General features: G+C 59.7%; 1 protein-coding gene across 3 annotated transcripts in view; it reads left to right on the top strand.

The window, feature by feature from the left end:
• The window catches only part of LOC139229127 (uncharacterized protein C2orf81 homolog), a 48,848-nt gene extending 31,702 nt beyond the window's left edge, over positions 1–17,146 (top strand). Inside the window, exons 3-5 of one of the 3 annotated variants that reach the window (XM_070860792.1) lie at positions 6,041–6,250; positions 9,494–9,742; positions 16,198–17,146. In XM_070860792.1, coding sequence (XP_070716893.1) covers positions 6,041–6,250; positions 9,494–9,742; positions 16,198–16,989 — 1,251 coding nt within the window. In that variant the 3' untranslated portion in view covers positions 16,990–17,146. The remainder of the gene's footprint in view (positions 1–6,040; positions 6,251–9,493; positions 9,743–16,197) is intronic. The other 2 variants (XM_070860797.1, XM_070860802.1) reach the window with 2 other exon arrangements.
• Positions 17,147–20,217: the final 3,071 nt, after the last annotated feature.

The following is a 20,217-nucleotide window of genomic DNA, read 5'->3' as shown; positions in this document are numbered from 1 at the left end:
GGCAGTGTGACTGGGGACGGAGAGGATAGTGAGGGAGACAGTGTGACTGGGGACGGAGGGGATAGTGAGGGAGACAGTGTGACTGGGGACGGAGGGGATAGTGAGGGAGGCAGTGTGACTGGGGACGGAGGGGATAGTGAGGGTTACAGTGTGACTGGGGACGGAGGGGATAGTGAGGGAGGCAGTGTGACTGGGGACGGAGGGGATAGTGAGGGTTACAGTGTGACTGGGGACGGAGGGGATAGTGAGGGTTACAGTGTGACTGGGGACGGAGGAGATAGTGAGGGAGACAGTGTGACTGGGGACGGAGGGGATAGTGAGGGTTACAGTGTGGCTGGGGACAGAGGGGATAGTGAGGGAGGCAGTGTGGCTGGGGACTGAGGGGATAGTGAGGGAGGCAGTGTGACTGGGCACGGAGGGGATAGTGAGGGTTACAGTGTGACTGGGGACGGAGGGGTTAGTGAGGGTTACAGTGTGACTGGGGACGGAGGGGATAGTGAGGGAGGCAGTGTGACTGGGGACGGAGGGGATAGTGAGGGTTACAGTGTGACTGGGGACGGGGGGGATAGTGAGGGTTACAGTGTGACTGGGGACGGAGGGGATAGTGAGGGAGGCAGTGTGACTGGGGACGGAGGGGATAGTGAGGGTTACAGTGTGACTGGAGACGGAGGGGATAGTGAGGGTTACAGTGTGACTGGGGACGGAGGGGATAGTGAGGGAGGCAGTGTGACTGGGGACGGAGGGGATAGTAAGGCAGGCAGTGTGACTGGGGACGGAGGGGATAGTGAGGGAGGCAGTGTGACTGGGGACGGAGGGGATAGTGAGGGAGGCAGTGTGGCTGGGGACGGGGGGGATAGTGAGGGTTACAGTGTGACTGGGGACGGAGGGGATAGTGAGGGAGGCAGTGTGACTGGGGACAGAGGGGATAGTGAGGGAGGCAGTGTGACTGTGGACGGAGGGGATAGTGAGGGTTACAGTGTGACTGGGGACGGAGGGGATAGTGAGGGAGGCAGTGTGACTGGGGACAGAGGGGATAGTGAGGGAGGCAGTGTGACTGTGGACGGAGGGGACAGTGAGGGAGGCAGTGTGACTGGGGACGGAGAGGATAGTGAGGGAGGCAGTGTGACTAGGCGCGGAGGGGATAGTGAGGGAGGCAGTGTGGCTGGGGATGGGGGGATAGTGAGGGAGGCAGTGTGACTGGGGACGGAGGGGATAGTGAGGGTTACAGTGTGATTGGGGACGGAGGGGATAGTGAGGGAGGCAGTGTGACTGGGGACGGAGGGGTTAGTGAGGGAGGCAGTGTGACTGGGGACGGAGGGGATAGTGAGGGTTACAGTGTGACTGGGGACGGAGGGGATAGTGAGGGAGGCAGTGTGACTGGGGACGGAGGGGATAGTGAGGGTTACAGTGTGACTGGGGACGGAGGGGATAGTGAGGGAGGCAGTGTGACTGGGGACGGAGGGGATAGTGAGGGAGGCAGTGTGACTGGGGACGGAGGGGATAGTGAGGGTTACAGTGTGACTGGGGACAGAGGGGATAGTGAGGGAGGCAGTGTGACTGGGGACGGAGGGGTTAGTGAGGGAGGCAGTGTGACTGGGGACGGAGGGGATAGTGAGGGAGGCAGTGTGACTGGGGACGGAGGGGATAGTGAGGGTTACAGTGTGACTGGGGACGGAGGGGATAGTGAGGGTTACAGTGTGACTGAGGACGGAGGGGATAGTGAGGGAGGCAGTGTGACTGGGGATGGAGGGGTTAGTGAGGGAGGCAGTGTGACTGGGGACGGAGGGGATAGTGAGGGTTACAGTGTGACTGGGGACGGAGGGGATAGTGAGGGAGGCAGTGTGACTGGGGACGGAGGGGATAGTGAGGGTTACAGTGTGACTGGGGATGGAGGGGATAGTGAGGGAGGCAGTGTGACTGGGGACGGAGGGGATAGTGAGCGAGGCAGTGTGACTGGGGACGGAGGGGATAGTGAGGGTTACAGTGTGACTGGGGACGGAGGGGATAGTGAGGCAGGCAGTGTGACTGGGGACGGAGGGGATAGTGAGGGTTACAGTGTGACTGGGGACGGAGGGGATAGTGAGGGAGGCAGTGTGACTGGGGACGGAGGGGATAGTGAGGGAGGCAGTGTGACTGGGGACGGAGGGGATAGTGAGGGTTACAGTGTGACTGGAGACGGAGGGGATAGTGAGGGAGGCAGTGTGACTGGGGACGGAGGGGATAGTGAGGGAGGCAGTGTGACTGGGGACGGAGAGGATAGTGAGGGAGGCAGTGTGACTGGGGACGGAGGGGATAGTGAGGGTTACAGTGTGACTGGGGACGGAGGGGTTAGTGAGGGAGGCAGTGTGACTGGGGACTGAGGGGATAGTGAGGGAGACAGTGTGACTGGGGACGGAGGGGATAGTGAGGGAGGCAGTGTGACCGGGCGCGGAGGGGATAGTGAGGGAGGCAGTGTGACTGGGGACTGAGGGGATAGTGAGGGAGACAGTGTGACTGGGGACGGAGGGGATAGTGAGGGAGGCAGTGTGGCTGGGCACGGAGGGGATAGTGAGGGAGGCAGTGTGACTGGGGACGGAGGAGATAGTGAGGGTTACAGTGTGACTGGGGAAGGGGGGGATAGTGAGGGAGGCAGTGTGACTGGGGACAGAGGGGATAGTGAGGGAGGCAGTGTGACTGGGGACGGAGGGGATAGTGAGGGAGGCAGTGTGACTGGGGACGGAGGGGATAGTGAGGGAGGCAGTGTGACTGGGGACGGAGGGGATAGTGAGGGAGGCAGTGTGACTGGGGACGGAGGGGTTAGTGAGGGTTACAGTGTGACTGGACACGGAGGGGATAGTGAGGGAGGCAGTGTGACTGGACACGGAGTGGATAGTGAGGGTTACAGTGTGACTGGACACGGAGGGGATAGTGAGGGAGGCAGTGTGACTGGACACGGAGGGGATAGTGAGGGAGGCAGTGTGACTGGACACGGAGGGCATAGTGAGGGAGGCAGTGTGACTGGGCACGGGGGGGATAGTGAGGGTTACAGTGTGACTGGGGACGGAGGGGATAGTGAGGGTTACAGTGTGACTGGGGACGGAGGGGATAGTGAGGGAGGCAGTGTGACTGGGCGCGGAGGGGATAGTGAGGGTTACAGTGTGACTGGGGACAGAGGGGATAGTGAGGGAGGCAGTGTGACTGTGGACGGAGGGGATAGTGAGGGAGGCAGTGTGGCTGGGGACAGAGGGGATAGTGAGGGTTACAGTGTGACTGGGGACGGAGGGGATAGTGAGGGAGGCTGTGTGGCTGGGGACGGAGGGGATAGTGAGGGAGGCAGTGTGGCTGGGGATGGGGGGATAGTGAGGGAGGCAGTGTGACTGGGGACGGAGGGGATAGTGAGGAAGGCAGTGTGACTGGGGACGGAGAGGATAGTGAGGGAGACAGTGTGACTGGGGACGGAGGGGATAGTGAGGGTTACAGTGTGACTGGGGACGGAGGGGATAGTGAGGGTTACAGTGTGACTGGGGACGGAGGGGATAGTGAGGGTTACAGTGTGACTGGGGACGGAGGGGATAGTGAGGGAGGCAGTGTGACTGGGGACGGAGGGGATAGTGAGGGTTACAGTGTGACTGGGGACGGAGGGGATAGTGAGGGTTACAGTGTGACTGGGGACGGAGGGGTTAGTGAGGGAGGCAGTGTGACTGGGGACGGAGGGGATAGTGAGGGTTACAGTGTGACTGGGGACGGAGGGGATAGTGAGGGTTACAGTGTGACTGGGGACGGAGGGGATAGTGAGGGTTACAGTGTGACTGGGGACGGAGGGGATAGTGAGGGTTACAGTGTGACTGGAGACGGAGGGGATAGTGAGGGAGGCAGTGTGACTGGGGACGGAGGGGATAGTGAGGGTTACAGTGTGACTGGGCGCAGAGGGGATAGTGAGGGAGGCAGTGTGACTGGGGACGGAGGGGATAGTGAGGGAGGCAGTGTGACTGGGGACGGAGGGGATAGTGAGGGAGGCAGTGTGACTGGGGACGGAGGGGATAGTGAGGGAGGCAGTGTGACTGGGGACGGAGGGGATAGTGAGGGTTACAGTGTGACTGGGCGCAGAGGGGATAGTGAGGGAGGCAGTGTGACTGGGGACGGAGGGGATAGTGAGGGTTACAGTGTGACTGGGGACGGAGGGGATAGTGAGGGAGGCAGTGTGACTGGGGACGGAGGGGATAGTGAGGGAGGCAGTGTGACTGGGGACGGAGGGGATAGTGAGGGAGGCAGTGTGACTGGGCGCGGAGGGGATAGTGAGGGAGGCAGTGTGACTGGGGACGGAGGGGATAGTGAGGGAGGCAGTGTGACTGGGGACGGAGGGGATAGTGAGGGTTACAGTGTGGCTGGGGACGGAGGGGATAGTGAGGGAGGCAGTGTGACTGGGGACGGAGGGGATAGTGAGGGTTACAGTGTGACTGGGGACGGAGGGGATAGTGAGGGAGGCAGTGTGACTGGGGACGGAGGGGATAGTGAGGGAGGCAGTGTGACTGGGGACGGAGGGGATAGTGAGGGAGGCAGTGTGACTGGGGACGGTTTGTCTACTTTTGCTCCTATTTCTTACGTTCAAACTACTTCACACAGAGAGCACAGAGATCAATAGATTTTTGAATATTAAGGTAATCAAGGAATATGGGAGACAGCAGTCAGTGTACAGATATCTCCCTGAGGGAGAGGGGACTGAGATACACCAGTCAGTGTACAGATATCTCCCTGAGGGAGAGGGGACTGAGATACACCAGTCAGTGTACAGATATCTCCCTGAGGGAGAGGGGACTGAGATACACCAGTCAGTGTACAGATACCTCCCTGAGGGAGAGGGGACTGAGATACACCAGTCAGTGTACAGATACCTCCCTGAGGGAGACGGACTGGGAGACACCAGTCAGTGTACAGATATCTCCCCGAGGGAGAGGGGACTGAGAGACACCAGTCAGTGTACAGATATCTCCCCGAGGGAGAGGGGACTGAGATACACCAGTCAGTGTACAGATATCTCCCTGAGGGAGAGGGACTGAGAGACACCAGTCAGTGTACAGATATCTCCCTGAGGGAGACGGACTGGGAGACACCAGTCAGTGTACAGATATCTCCCTGAGGGAGAGGGACTGGGAGACACCAGTCAGTGTACAGGTATCTCCCTGAGGGAGAGGGGACTGAGATACACCAGTCAGTGTACAGATATCTCCCTGAGGGAGAGGGACTGAGAGACACCAGTCAGTGTACAGATATCTCCCCGAGGGAGAGGGGACTGAGATACACCAGTCAGTGTACAGATATCTCCCTGAGGGAGAGGGACTGAGAGACACCAGTCAGTGTACAGATATCTCCCTGAGGGAGAGGGACTGAGAGACACCAGTCAGTGTACAGATATCTCCCTGAGGGAGAGGGACTGAGAGACACCAGTCAGTGTACAGATATCTCCCTGAGGGAGAGGTACTGAGAGACAGCAGTCAGTGTACAGATATCTCCCTGAGGGAGAGGTACTGAGAGACAGCAGTCAGTGTACAGATATCTCCCTGAGGGAGAGGGGACTGAGAGACAGCAGTCCGTGTACAGATATCTCCCTGAGGGAGAGGGACTGAGAGACACCAGTCAGTGTACAGATATCTCTCTGAGGAAGAGGGACTGAGAGACACCAGTCAGTGTACAGATATCCCCCTGAGGGAGAGGGACTGAGAGACACCAGTCAGTGTACAGATATCTCACTGAGGGAGAGGGACTGAGAGACACCAGTCAGTGTACAGATATCTCTCTGAGGAAGAGGGACTGAGAGACACCAGTCAGTGTACAGATATCTCCCTGAGGGACAGGGGACTGAGAGACATTCCTGAGGGAGAGGGACTGAAGGATATTGTTTTGGGGAGTGTGGGACATTACCGTCTTTTGTCAAGGTGGTATTTGTGAAGTCTCTGCGAGTTGGGAAGGAGTTTGACTTCCCGGCCCAGCCGCTTGTCTCGGTGTTGATGTTTTGAGATGGTTGTGTGTAACATTCTGCTTCAGTGCCAGGTTTTTTCCTCAGATGTTGCCGTTCACCATCGCTCAGGCCAAGGATGCCATCCTGCAGATTATTGAGTGGCGATTCCTGTCCAGCGATCACGGCGAGAGCAACGTCACACAGGAGCCCTCGTGGCAGGAAGACGAGGAGCCTGTTGCCTTCTCCACTGACTCCTGGGCCCAGGGCTCAGTGCCTATTGTCAGGCTCCCACCAACACCAACCCTGGAGGAACAGGTAGAGCACAGGTCGCCATCCTATCCGCAGCTCAACAACTGGCCATTCAGCTGTTAGTGTGCGCATTAAATGCCACTGCCTGTGACCTGTGTACCATGTGTACTATATCGGGATGTGGTAGTGTCGTGGTTATATTACTGGACCAGAGGTCGAGAGAGAGTTAGTTCAAACCCCATCATGGCAGTGTGAGAATGTTCAGTCAGTAAAAGTGACCACGAGGCTGTCGGATTGTCGTACAAACCTGACTGGATTACTAATGTCCTGTCGGGAAGGAAACCTGCTGACCTTATCGGGTCTGGGCGAAATGTTCTCCAGCCACACACTCAGTTCTGTCACACTCAGGGTAACTCCATCTCTCGCCTTGTGTCTCTGCTCCAATTCTTTATTCGTTCCTGGCACGTGGATATCATTGGCAAGGCCGGCATTTATTGCCCATCCCTAATTGCCCCTTGAGAAGGTGGTGGTGAGCCGCCTTCTTGAACCGCTGCAGTCCGTGTGGTGAAGGTGCTCCCACAGTGCTGTTAGGGAGGGAGTTCCAGGATTGTGACCCAGCGACGATGAAGGAACGGCCGATATATTTCCAAGTCAGGATGGTGTGTGACTGGGAGGGGAACGTGGAGGTGGTGGTGTTCCCATGCGCCTGATGCCCTTGTCCTTCTAGGGGGTAGAGGTCGTGGGTTTGGGAGGTGCTGCCGAAGAAGCCTTGGCGAGTTGCTGCAGTGCATCTTGTAGACGGTACACACTGCAGCCAGGGGGCGCCGGTGGTGGAGGGAGTGAGTGTTGGAGGTGGTGGAGGGAGTGAGTGTTGGAGGTGGTGGAGGGAGTGAGTGTTGGAGGTGGGGGAGGGAGTGAGTGTTGAAGGTGGTGGATGGGGTGCTGATCAAATGGCTGCTTTGTCCTGGATGGTGTCGAGCTTCTCGAGTGTTGTTGGAGCTGCACCATCCAGGTAAGTGGAGAGTGTTCCATCACACTCCTGACTTGTGCCTTGTAGATGGTGGGGGGGCTTTGGGGAGTCAGGTGAGACACTCCCCACAGAATACCCAGCCTCTGACCCGCTCTTGGAGCCACATTATTTATGTGACTGGTCCAGTGAAGTTTCTGGTCAATGGTGACCCCCAGGATGTTGATGGTGGGGGATTCAGCGATGGGGATGCTGTTGAATGTCAAGGGGCGGTGGTTAGACTCTCGCTTGTTTAAGTTAGTCATTGCCTGGCACTTGTGTGTTGTGAATATTACTTGCCACTTATCAGTCCAAGCCTGAATGTTGTCTGGGCCTTGCTGCATGTGGGCACGGACTGCTCCATTATATGCTGATGATACAAAGATGGGAGGGAAAGCAAATTGTGAGGAGGACACAAAAAATCTGCAAAGGGATATAGACAGGATAAGTGAGTGGGCAAACATTTGGCAGATGGAGTATAATGTGACAAAATGTGTGATTATCCACTTTGGCAAAATAATAGAAAAGCAAATTATAATTTGAATGGAGAAAAATTACAAACTGTTGCAGTATAGAGGGACCTGGGGATCCTTGTACATGAAACACAAAAAGTTAGTATACAGGTACAGCAAGTAATCAGGAAGGCCAAGGGAATGTTGGCCTTTATTGCAAGGGGGAGAGTATAAAAGCAGAGAAGTCCTGCTACAACTGTACAGGGTATTGGTGAGGCCACACCTGGAGTACTGCGTGCAGTTTTAGTCTCCGTATTTAAAGAAGGATATACTTGTATTGGAGGCTGTTCAGAGAAGGTTCACTCGGTTGATTCGAGAGAAGAGGGGTTGAGTTATGAAGATAGGTTGAGTAGGTTGGGCCTCTGCTCATTGGAATTCAGAAGAATGAGAGGTGATCTTATCGAAATGTATAAGATAATGAGGGGGCTCGATAAGGTGGATGCAGAGAGGATGTTTCCACTGATAGGGGAAACTAAAACTAGGGGACATAGTCTCAGAATAAGGGGTCGCCCATTTAAAACTGAGATGAGGAGAAATTTCTTCTCTGAGGGTTGTAAATCTGTGGAATTCTCTGCCTCAGAGAGCTGTGGAAGCTGGGACATTGAAGAAATTTAAGGTGGAGATAGACAGATTTTGAGCGATAAGGGAGTAAAGGGCTGTAGGGAGCGGGCAGAGAAGTGGAGCTAAGTCCATGATCAGATCAGCCATGATCGCATTAGATGGCAGAGCAGGCTCGAGGGGCCGAATGGCCGACTCCTGCTCCTATTTCTTATCTTATTATCTGAGAAGTTGCAAATGGAACTGAACATTGTGCAGTCATCAGCGAACATCCCCGCTTTTAACCTTATGTTGGAGGGAAGATCATTGATGAAGCAACTGAAAATGGTTGAACCTAGGACACTGTCCTGAGGAACTGCTACAGTGATGTCCTGGGGCTTCCGAACACCACAACCATCTTCCTTTGTGCTCGGTTTGACTCCAGCTAGTGGAGAGTCCTTTCTCTGATTCCCATTGACTTCAGTTTTACTGGGGCTCCTTGGTGCCCCACTCGGTCAATTGCACTTCACCTCTGCCCCTCTGGCAGTGCAGCACTCCCTCAGTACTGCCCCTCCGACAGTGCGGCACTCCCTCAGTACTGCCCCTCCGACAGTGCAGCACTCCCTCAGTACTGCCCCTCTGATAGTGCAGCACTCCCTCAGTACTGCCCCTCCGACAGTGCAGCACTCCCTCAGTACTGCCCCTCTGATAGTGCAGCACTTCCTCAGTACTGCCCCTCCGACAGTGCAGCACTCCCTCAGTACTACCCCTCCGACAGTGCAGCACTCCCTCAGTACTGCCCCTCTGATAGTGCAGCACTCCCTCAGTACTGCCCCTCTGGCAGTGCAGCACTCCCTCAGTACTGCCCCTCCGACAGTGCGGCACTCCCTCAGTACTGCCCCTCCGACAGTGCGGCACTCCCTCAGTACTGCCCCTCCGACAGTGCAGCACTCCCTCAGTACTGCCCCTCTGATAGTGCAGCACTCCCTCAGTACTGCCCCTCCGACAGTGCAGCACTCCCTCAGTACTGCCCCTCCGACAGTGCAGCACTCCCTCAGTACTGCCCCTCTGATAGTGCGACACTCCCTCGATACTGCTTTGGGAGTGTAAGCCTGGATTATGGACTCAAGACTCTGGACTTGAACACAGGTCCTTCTGCCTCAGAGGGGAGAGTGACTACAATTGCCAGTTGTATAAAATGACGCGATTGGGACCCTGAGATTATTTGAATGACCAAATTGTGTTTTGAATTAGGAATCATCAGCGGAGGCTCCTGGAGAGGCACTTTATCCTGAGGGCGAGGACGGAGGTGTGACACGCGACCAAACAGTAACTAGCACTGTTGGTCAAAGTGCTGGGCCGCAGTATGGGAGTGTGCAGCATGCACAGCAAGTGGTACAGAACATGTCCCCACCCTACAGCGAGCTCACGGTATATTACCCACAACCCGACAAGGGTTGCTCGTCTCGGCTAAACTCTGGGCTCATTGGCTCGCTGTTCCAGGTGAGGCTTGTCTACATTCAGGCTGGGAGAATCTCGGGACTGGGGGGTGGGGCGGTGAGGGGCTGAGGTAGGGGCGGTGAGGGGCTGAGGTAGGGGTGGTGAGGGGCTGAGGTAGGGGCGGTGAGGGGCTGAGGTAGGGGCGGTGAGGGGCTGAGGTAGGGGCGGTGAGGGGCTGAGGTAGGGGCGGTGAGGGGCTGAGGTAGGGGCGGTGAGGGGCTGAGGTGGGGGTGGGGCGGTGAGGGGCTGAGGTAGGGGTGGTGAGGGGCTGAGGTAGGGGTGGTGAGGGGCTGAGGTAGGGGCGGTGAGGGGCTGAGGTAGGGGCGGTGAGGGGCTGAGGTAGGGGCAGTGAGGGGCTGAGGTAGGGGCAGTGAGGGGCGGTGAGGGGCTGAGGTAGGGGCGGTGAGGGGCTGAGGTAGGGGCGGTGAGGGGCGGTGAGGGGCTGAGGTAGGGGCGGAGAGGGGCTGAGGTAGGGGCGGTGAGGGGCTGAGGTAGGGGCGGTGAGGGGCTGAGGTAGGGGCGGTGAGGGGCGGAGAGGGGCTGAGGTAGGGGCGGAGAGGGGCTGAGGTAGGGGCGGTGAGGGGCTGAGGTAGGGGCGGTGAGGGGCTGAGGTGGGGGTGGGGCGGTGAGGGGCTGAGGTAGGGGTGGTGAGGGGCTGAGGTAGGGGTGGGGCGGTGAGGGGCTGAGGTAGGGGCGGTGAGGGGCTGAGGTAGGGGCGGTGAGAGGCTGAGGTAGGGGCGGTGAGGGGCTGAGGTAGGGGCCGAGAGGGGCTGAGGTAGGGGCGGTGAGGGGCTGAGGTAGGGGCGGTGAGGGGCTGAGGTAGGGGCGGAGAGGGGCTGAGGTAGGGGCGGTGAGGGGCGGTGAGGGGCTGAGGTAGGGGCGGTGAGGGGCTGAGGTAGGGGCGGTGAGGGGCTGAGGTAGGGGCGGTGAGGGGCTGAGGTAGGGGCGGTGAGGGGCTGAGGTAGGGGCGGTGAGGGGCTGAGGTAGGGGCGGTGAGGGGCTGAGGTAGGGGCGGTGAGGGGCTGAGGTAGGGGCGGTGAGGGGCTGAGGTAGGGGCGGTGAGGGGCTGAGGTAGGGGCGGTGAGGGGCTGAGGTAGGGGCGGTGAGGGGCGGTGAGGGGCTGAGGTAGGGGTGGGGCGGTGAGGGGCTGAGGTAGGGGCGGTGAGGGGCTGAGGTAGGGGCGGAGAGGGGCTGAGGTAGGGGTGGGGCGGTGAGGGGCTGAGGTAGGGGCGGAGAGGGGCTGAGGTAGGGGCGGTGAGGGGCTGAGGTAGGGGCGGTGAGGGGCTGAGGTAGGGGCGGTGAGGGGCGGTGAGGGGCTGAGGTAGGGGCGGTGAGGGGCTGAGGTAGGGGCGGAGAGGGGCTGAGGTAGGGGCGGTGAGGGGCGGTGAGGGGCTGAGGTAGGGGCGGTGAGGGGCTGAGGTAGGGGCGGTGAGGGGCGGTGAGGGGCTGAGGTAGGGGCGGAGAGGGGCTGAGGTAGGGGCGGAGAGGGGCAGAGGTAGGGGCGGAGAGGGGCGGTGAGGGGCTGAGGTAGGGGCGGAGAGGGGCGGTGAGGGGCTGAGGTAGGGGCGGAGAGGGGCAGAGGTAGGGGCGGTGAGGGGCTGAGGTAGGGGCGGTGAGGGGCTGAGGTAGGGGCGGTGAGGGGCTGAGGTAGGGGCGGTGAGGGGCTGAGGTAGGGGCGGTGAGGGGCTGAGGTAGGGGCGGTGAGGGGCGGTGAGGGGCTGAGGTAGGGGCGGTGAGGGGCGGAGGTAGGGGCGGTGAGGGGCTGAGGTAGGGGCGGTGAGGGGCGGTGAGGGGCTGAGGTAGGGGCGGTGAGGGGCGGAGGTAGGGGCGGTGAGGGGCTGAGGTAGGGGTGGTGAGGGGCTGAGGTAGGGGTGGTGAGGGGCTGAGGTAGGGGCGGTGAGGGGCTGAGGTAGGGGTGGTGAGGGGCTGAGGTAGGGGCGGTGAGGGGCGGAGAGGGGCGGTGAGGGGCTGAGGTAGGGGCGGTGAGGGGCTGAGGTAGGGGCGGTGAGGGGCTGAGGTAGGGGCGGTGAGGGGCGGTGAGGGGCTGAGGTAGGGGTGGTGAGGGGCTGAGGTAGGGGCGGTGAGGGGCGGTGAGGGGCTGAGGTAGGGGCGGAGAGGGGCTGAGGTAGGGGCCGAGAGGGGCTGAGGTAGGGGCGGTGAGGGGCTGAGGTAGGGGCGGTGAGGGGCTGAGGTAGGGGCGGTGAGGGGCGGTGAGGGGCTGAGGTAGGGGCGGAGAGGGGCTGAGGTAGGGGCCGAGAGGGGCTGAGGTAGGGGCGGTGAGGGGCTGAGGTAGGGGCGGTGAGGGGCTGAGGTAGGGGCGGTGAGGGGCTGAGGTAGGGGCGGTGAGGGGCTGAGGTAGGGGCGGTGAGGGGCTGAGGTAGGGGCGGTGAGGGGCTGAGGTAGGGGCGGTGAGGGGCTGAGGTAGGGGCGGTGAGGGGCTGAGGTAGGGGCGGTGAGGGGCTGAGGTAGGGGCGGTGAGGGGCTGAGGTAGGGGCAGTGAGGGGCGGTGAGGGGCTGAGGTAGGGGCGGTGAGGGGCTGAGGTAGGGGCGGAGAGGGGCTGAGGTAGGGGCGGTGAGGGGCGGTGAGGGGCTGAGGTAGGGGCGGTGAGGGGCTGAGGTAGGGGCGGTGAGGGGCTGAGGTAGGGGCGGTGAGGGGCTGAGGTAGGGGCGGTGAGGGGCTGAGGTAGGGGCGGTGAGGGGCTGAGGTAGGGGTGGTGAGGGGCTGAGGTAGGGGCGGTGAGGGGCTGAGGTAGGGGTGGTGAGGGGCTGAGGTGGGGGCGGTGAGGGGCTGAGGTAGGGGCGGAGAGGGGCTGAGGTAGGGGTGGTGAGGGGCTGAGGTAGGGGCGGTGAGGGGCGGTGAGGGGCTGAGGTAGGGGTGGTGAGGGGCTGAGGTGGGGGCGGTGAGGGGCTGAGGTAGGGGCGGAGAGGGGCTGAGGTAGGGGTGGTGAGGGGCTGAGGTAGGGGTGGTGAGGGGCTGAGGTAGGGGCGGAGAGGGGCTGAGGTAGGGGCGGTGAGGGGCGGTGAGGGGCTGAGGTAGGGGCGGTGAGGGGCTGAGGTGGGGGCGGTGAGGGGCTGAGGTAGGGGCGGAGAGGGGCTGAGGTAGGGGTGGTGAGGGGCTGAGGTAGGGGCGGAGAGGGGCTGAGGTAGGGGCGGTGAGGGGCGGTGAGGGGCTGAGGTAGGGGCGGTGAGGGGCTGAGGTAGGGGCGGTGAGGGGCTGAGGTAGGGGCGGTGAGGGGCTGAGGTAGGGGCGGTGAGGGATTGAGGGGATAAAAAGAAAGCACTTATGTAGAGTCGTTCAGGACCACCAGATGTCACACAGCGCTTTACAGCCAGTGAAGTACGTTTTGAAATGTAATTTAGGAAACAGAGCAGCCAATTTGTGCACAGCAAGCTCCCACAGACTGCAAGGTGATAATGAGCAGGTAATCTGTTTGTTATGTTGATTGAGGAATATATATTGGCCCCAGGACACCGGGGATAACTCCCTGCTCTTCTGCGACATAGTGCCATGGGATCTTTTACATGCACCTGAGAGAGCAGACAGGGCCTCGGTTTAACATCTCATCTGAAAGACAGCACCTCCGACAGTGCAGTGCACCCTCAGTACTGCCCCTCGGACAGTGCAGCACTCCCTCATTACCGCCCCTCCGACAGTGCGACGCTCCCTCAGTACTGCCCCTCCGACAGTGCGGCGCTCCCTCAGTACTGCCCCTCCGACAGTGCAGCACTCCCTCAGTACTGCCCCTCCGACAGTGCAGCGCTCCCTCAGTACTGCCCCTCCGACAGTGCGGCCCTCCCTCAGTACTGCCCCTCCGACAGTGCGGCGCTCCCTCAGTAGTGCCCCTCCGACAGTGCGGCGCTCCCTCAGTACTGCCCCTCCGACAGTGCAGCACTCCCTCAGTACTGCCCCTCCGACAGTGCGACGCTCCCTCAGTACTGCCCCTCCGACAGTGCGGCGCTCCCTCAGTACTGCCCCTCCGACAGTGCAGCACTCCCTCAGTACTGCCCCTCCGACAGTGCAGCGCTCCCTCAGTACTGCCCCTCCGACAGTGCAGCACTCCCTCAGTACTGCCCCTCCGACAGTGCGGCACTCCCTCAGTACTGCCCCTCCGACAGTGCAGCACTCCCTCAGTACTGCCCCTCCGACAGTGCGGCACTCCCTCAGTACTGCCCCTCCGACAGTGCAGCGCTCCCTCAGTACTGCCCCTCCGACAGTGCGGCACTCCCTCAGTACTGCCCCTCCGACAGTGCGGCGCTCCCTCAGTACTGCCCCTCCGACAGTGCGGCGCTCACTCAGTCCCGCTCCTCCGACAGTGCAGCACTCCCTCAGTACTGCCCCTCCCTCCGATAGTGCAGCACCCCCTCAGAGGCGAGTATGCTAGCCACTGAGCCACGGCTGACACTGGGTACGGTGATGAGGGACTGAGGGGTAAGCTGAGGTGACGGACTGATCATGGAATCCTAGAATAATACAGCACAGGAACAGGCCATTCGGCCCATCGAGTTGCCGTTTTTTTACAAAGAGCAATCCAGTTAGTTACCCTCCCCACTCTTTCCCCATATCCCTGCAGTTTTTATGCTTCAAATATTGATCCAGTTCCCTTTTGAAAGCTACTATTGAATCTGTTCCATCACCCTCTCAGGCCGTGCATTCCCGATCCTAACCACTCGCTGCGTAAAAAGCTTTTTCCTCGTGTCGCCTTCGGTTCATTTGCCAATCACCTTAAATCTGTGTCCTCTGGTTTTCACGGAATCAGCCATTGGAAACAGCTTCTTGTTATCTAAACCCTTTGTGATTTTAAACATCTCTGTAAATCTCCTTGCAACCTTCTGTGCTTTAAGGAGAACAACCCCAGCTTCTCCAATCTCTCCATGTAACTGAGTCCCTGATCCCTGGAACCATTCTCGTAAATCTCCTCCACTCCCTCTCTAAGGCTGTGACATCCTTCCTACAGTGCGGGGCCCACAATTGGCCACGGCACTGCGGGGCTCCCACGGCACTGCAGGGCGCCCATGGCACTGCGGGTCCCACAATTGGCCACGGCACTGCGGGGCTCCCACGGCACTGCAGGGCCCACAATTGGCCACGGCACTGCGGGGCTCCCATGGCACTGCGGGGCCCACAATTGGCCACAGCACTGCGGGGCTCCCACGGCACTGCGGGGCTCCCATGGCACTTTGGGGCCCACAATTAGCCACGGCACTGCGGGGCTCCCATGGCACTGCGGGGCCCACAATTGGCCACGGCACTGCGGGGCTCCCATGGCACTGCAGGGCGCCCATGGCACTGCGGGGCCCACAATTGGCCACGGCACTGCGGGGCTCCCATGGCACTGCGGGGCCCACAATTGGCCACGGCACTGCGGGGCGCCCATGGCACTGCGGGGCGCCCACAATTGGCCACGGAACTGCGGGGCTCCCACGGCACAGCGGGGCGCCCACGGCACTGCAGGGCGCCCACAATTGGCCACGGCACTGCGGGGCTCCCACGGCACTGCGGGGCCCACAATTGGCCACGGCACTGCGGGGCTCCCACGGCACTGCGGGGCTCCCACGGCACTGCGGGGCCCACAATTGGCCACGGCACTGCGGGGCTCCCACGGCACTGCAGGGCAGCCACGGCACTGCGGGGCTCCCACGGCACTGCGGGGCTCCCACGGCACTGCAGGGCAGCCACGGCACTGCGGGGCTCCCACGGCACTGCAGGGCAGCCACAGCACTGCGGGGCTCCCACGGCACTGCAGGGCAGCCACGGCACTGCAGGGCCCACAATTGGCCACGGCACTGCGGGGCAGCCACGGCACTGCGGGGCAGCCACGGCACTGCGGGGCTCCCACGGCACTGCAGGGCAGCCACGGCACTGCAGGGCCCACAATTGGCCACGGCACTGCGGGGCAGCCACGGCACTGCGGGGCTCCCACGGCACTGCGGGGCAGCCACGGCACTGCGGGGCTCCCACGGCACTGCAGGGCAGCCACGGCACTGCGGGGCTCCCACGGCACTGCAGGGCGCCCACGGCACTGCAGGGCCCACAATTGGCCACGGCACTGCGGGGCTCCCACGGCACTGCAGGGCAGCCACGGCACTGCAGGGCCCACAATTGGCCACGGCACTGCGGGGCTCCCACAGCACTGCGGGGCTCCCACGGCACTGCAGGGCAGCCACGGCACTGCAGGGCCCACAATTGGCCACGGCACTGCGGGGCAGCCACGGCACTGCGGGGCAGCCACGGCACTGCAGGGCTCCCACGGCACTGCGGGGCAGCCACGGCACTGCGGGGCTCCCACGGCACTGCGGGGCAGCCACGGCACTGCTGGGCTCCCACGGCACTGCGGGGCTCCCACGGCACTGCGGGGCACCCACGGCACTGCAGGGTTGTGTAGATGGGTTGATCTATTAAAAGGGGATCAGATTCCCCAGCCTGATCGAGCTCTTGTCCTTTTGTGTGTTGACCCCAGGAACCTGCTGAGCCTGCAGCAGCCGCCACAGTGGAGACGAAAAGCAGTAAGTTAAAACTGACCCGGGGATGTCGACGTTTAGCCAAGCAGCAGAAGGTGACCAAGTCTTCGCATCAGACGGAAAAGGAGCTGTTGCTCCAACAAGGTGCGGAGCCCTGTCACGCAGAGCCACCCGTGCCCCCCTGCCAGGTTTATTGGATGTCATCCTATTTCCAGAACGTTCTGAAGATCCAGAAGAGCCGGCGGCGGTTGAAGAGCCCGATGACCTTTGATGAGTTTGGAAACGTGTCCTCGGTGCACAGATTGCAGCCCAGCCAGTTCCCCAGGCAGCAGGTCAAGCCCCGGTTCCAGCTGCTCCACGTGGATCTGGAGGCCACGCTCCCCAGACCGCTGGCTGGACAGGTCACCCGGCCTCTGATGTTCCGGAGTGGTGACTTAGGGCAGGGATCCATCCCAGTCAGGTACAAGGCGCAGAGAGCCCGGCAGGAGGGCCCGGGAATGCTGGGCCGAGTGGCGGGCGGGAAGCTGCTCAATCGCGGCTCGAACCCGGAGAAGCCGCTCGGTGCTCCCATCACGGCACACGGGCTAAAGCTGGGCGACTCCTGCACTGTCTCTGCCACTCCACAATTCATGGAGTTCGTCCCCGACGGGCCAAAGGACAGAAATCATTCACAATGTGGCTGGTACCCGGAGTACGAGGAGGTGCCGAACAGGCTGAGACCAATCTGCAACACCACCTTCATCCCCCCCATCCCGGTACAAAAACTGACCAATAGTACAGTCCAATACTAACACCGCCCCTTTCTCCCGTCAGTATTCGGGACTCACTGTGTCCTTGCTTGCTGCCTCTCTGCTCTGTGGCTTTACTCAGTGACTTTGACATTGTGTCAGGTGTGTCTTAACATCTGTAACTCATCTGTAAGCAAATAAAGGAGGGAATTCTGTACAAGGCAATAGGTGCAGGCCAGTTCTGTGAGGAACCTGCTCATGTTTAGCATGGTTACATATTAGTGGTGACACTTTCACCAGCGACACCGTGCTCATTACCAACATCTTTACACCGCCATATTTACTGCTGCCATTTGCAACCTGTCCCCAGCCAATAGGACTTGTCCATCAACCTGTCCCCAGCCAATAGGACTTGTCCATCAACCTGTCCCCAGCCAATAGGACTTGTTCATCAACCTGTCCCCAGCCAATGGGACTTGTCCATCAACCTGTCCCCAGCCAATAGGACTTGTCCATCAACCTGTCCCCAGCCAATAGGACTTGTCCATCAACCTGTCCCCAGCCAATGGGACTTGTCCATCAACCTGTCCCCAGCCAATGGGACTTGTCCATCAACCTGTCCCCAGCCAATAGGACTTGTCCATCAACCTGTCCCCAGCCAATAGGACTTGTCCATCAACCTGTCCCCAGCCAATAGGACTTGTCCATCAACCTGTCCCCAGCCAATGGGACTTGTCCATCAACCTGTCCCCAGCCAATAGGACTTGTCCATCAACCTGTCCCCAGCCAATAGGACTTGTCCATCAACCTGTCCCCAGCCAATAGGACTTGTCCATCAACCTGTCCCCAGCCAATGGGACTTGTCCATCAACCTGTCCCCAGCCAATAGGACTTGTCCATCAACCTGTCCCCAGCCAATGGGACGTGTCCGTGGGTCAACCTGTCCCCAGCCAATGGGACTTGTCCATGGGTCAACCTGTCCCCAGCCAATGGGACTTGTCCGTGGGTCAACCTGTCCCCAGCCAATGGGACTTGTCCGTGGGTCAACCTGTCCCCAGCCAATGGGACTTGTCCATCAACCTGTCCCCAGCCAATGGGACTTGTCCGTGGGTCAACCTGTCCCCAGCCAATGGGACTTGTCCATCAACCTGTCCCCAGCCAATGGGACTTGTCCGTGGGTCAACCTGTCCCCAGCCAATAGGACTTGTCCATCAACCTGTCCCCAGCCAATGGGACTTGTCCGTGGGTCAACCTGTCCCCAGCCAATGGGACATGTCCGTGGGTCAACCTGTCCCCAGCCAATAGGACTTGTCCATCAACCTGTCCCCAGCCAATGGGACTTGTCTGTGGGTCAACCTATCCCCAGCCAATGGGACTGTCCCCAGCCAATGGGATTCTCCATCCTCCAGTGGAGCTTCTGTAAACAGAACGTCGATCCCAGCAGGCCCTGGGCATTAGGGAGCAGGGTGTCTGTGAACAGCGCGATGCTCCACTGCACACCCCGTGTAGCACTGCTCCCTCTGCCTTGTATTCCATTTGGCTCAGCGACACCACTGCAGTTGCTGTCCTCGGCACTGATCTCTGACGGTGCATTGCACACTGTCTTACACAATCCCTGCTCACTCCGATTCCAGCCCGAGCACTGCTCCTCCCAGCAGCAACACGTCACTGGGAAATAATTTGTGTGAATCTGATCTTCATCAGGGCGAGGGATGTGAGTGCAGCAGACTGCAATACTTTCAGTTTCAGGATTACGGTGTAAGCCTCAGGTACAGCACGGGGTTAGATACAGAGTAAAGCTCCCTCGACACTGTTCGATCAAACACTCCCAGGGCAGGTACAGGGGGTTAGATACAGAGTAAAGCTCTCTCTACACTGTCCCATCAAACACTCCCAGGGCAGGTACAGGGAGTTAGATACAGAGTAAAGCTCCCTCTACACTGTCCCATCAAACACTCCCAGGGCAGGTACAGCACGGGGTTAGATACAGAGTAAAGCCCCCTCGACACTGTTCGATCAAACACTCCCAGGGCAGGTACAGGGGGTTAGATACAGAGTAAAGCTCCCTCGACACTGTCCCATCAAACACTCCCAGGGCAGGTACAGGGGGTTAGATACAGAGTAAAGCTCCCTCGACACTGTCCCATCAAACACTCCCAGGGCAGGTACAGGGGGTTAGATACAGAGTAAAGCTCCCTCCCTCGACACTGTTCGATCAAACACTCCCAGGGCAGGTACAGGGACTTAGATACAGAGTAAAGCTCCATCCCTCGACACTTCAATCAAACACTCCCAGGGCAGGTACAGGGGGTTAGATACAGAGAAAAGCTCCCTCTACACTGTCCCATCAAACACTCCCAGGGCAGGTACAGGGGGTTAGATACAGAGAAAAGCTCCCTCTACACTGTCCCATCAAACACTCCCAGGGCAGGTACAGCACGGGTTAGATACAGAGTAAATCTCCCTCGACACTGTCCCATCAAACACTCCCAGGGCAGGTACAGGGGGTTAGATACAGAGAAAAGCTCCCTCTACACTGTCCCATCAAACACTCCCAGGGCAGATACAGGGACTTAGATACAGAGTAAAGCTCCCTCTACACTGTCCCATCAAACACTCCCAGGGCAGGTACAGGGGGTTAGATACAGAGTAAAGCTCCCTCTACACTGCCCCATCAAACACTCCCAGGGCAGGTACAGGGGGTTAGATACAGAGTAAAGCTCCCTCTACACTGTCCCATCAAACATTCCCGGGGCAGGTACAGGGGGTTTGATGCAGAGTAAAGCTCCCTCTACACTGTCTCATCAAACACTCCCAGGGCAGGTACAGCACGGGTTAGATACAGAGTGAAGCTCCCTCTACACTGTCCCATCAAACACTCCCAGGGCAGGTACAGGGGTTGAGATACAGAGTAAAGCTCCGTCTACACTGTCCCATCAAACACTCCCAGGGCAGGTACAGCACGGGGTCAGATACAGAGTAAAGCCCCCTCTACACTGTCCCATCAAACACTCCCAGGGCAGGTACAGCACGGGTTAGATACAGAGTAAAGCTCCTTCTACACTATCCCATCAAACACTCCCAGGGCAGGTACAGTACGGGTAAGATACAGAGTAAAGCCCCCTCTACACTGCCCCATCAAACACTCCCAGGGCAGGTACAGGGGGTTTGATACAGAGTAAAGCTCCCCCTACACAGTCCCATCAAACACTCCCAGGGTAGGTACAGGTTGTTAGTTACAGAGTAAAGCTCCCTCTACACTGTCCCATCAAAAACTCCCAGCGCAGGTAC

This window comes from Pristiophorus japonicus, chromosome 2, assembly GCF_044704955.1.
Source record: "Pristiophorus japonicus isolate sPriJap1 chromosome 2, sPriJap1.hap1, whole genome shotgun sequence".
Classification (NCBI taxonomy): domain Eukaryota; kingdom Metazoa; phylum Chordata; class Chondrichthyes; family Pristiophoridae; genus Pristiophorus; species Pristiophorus japonicus.
This window is presented reverse-complemented; position numbering and strand designations above follow the sequence as displayed.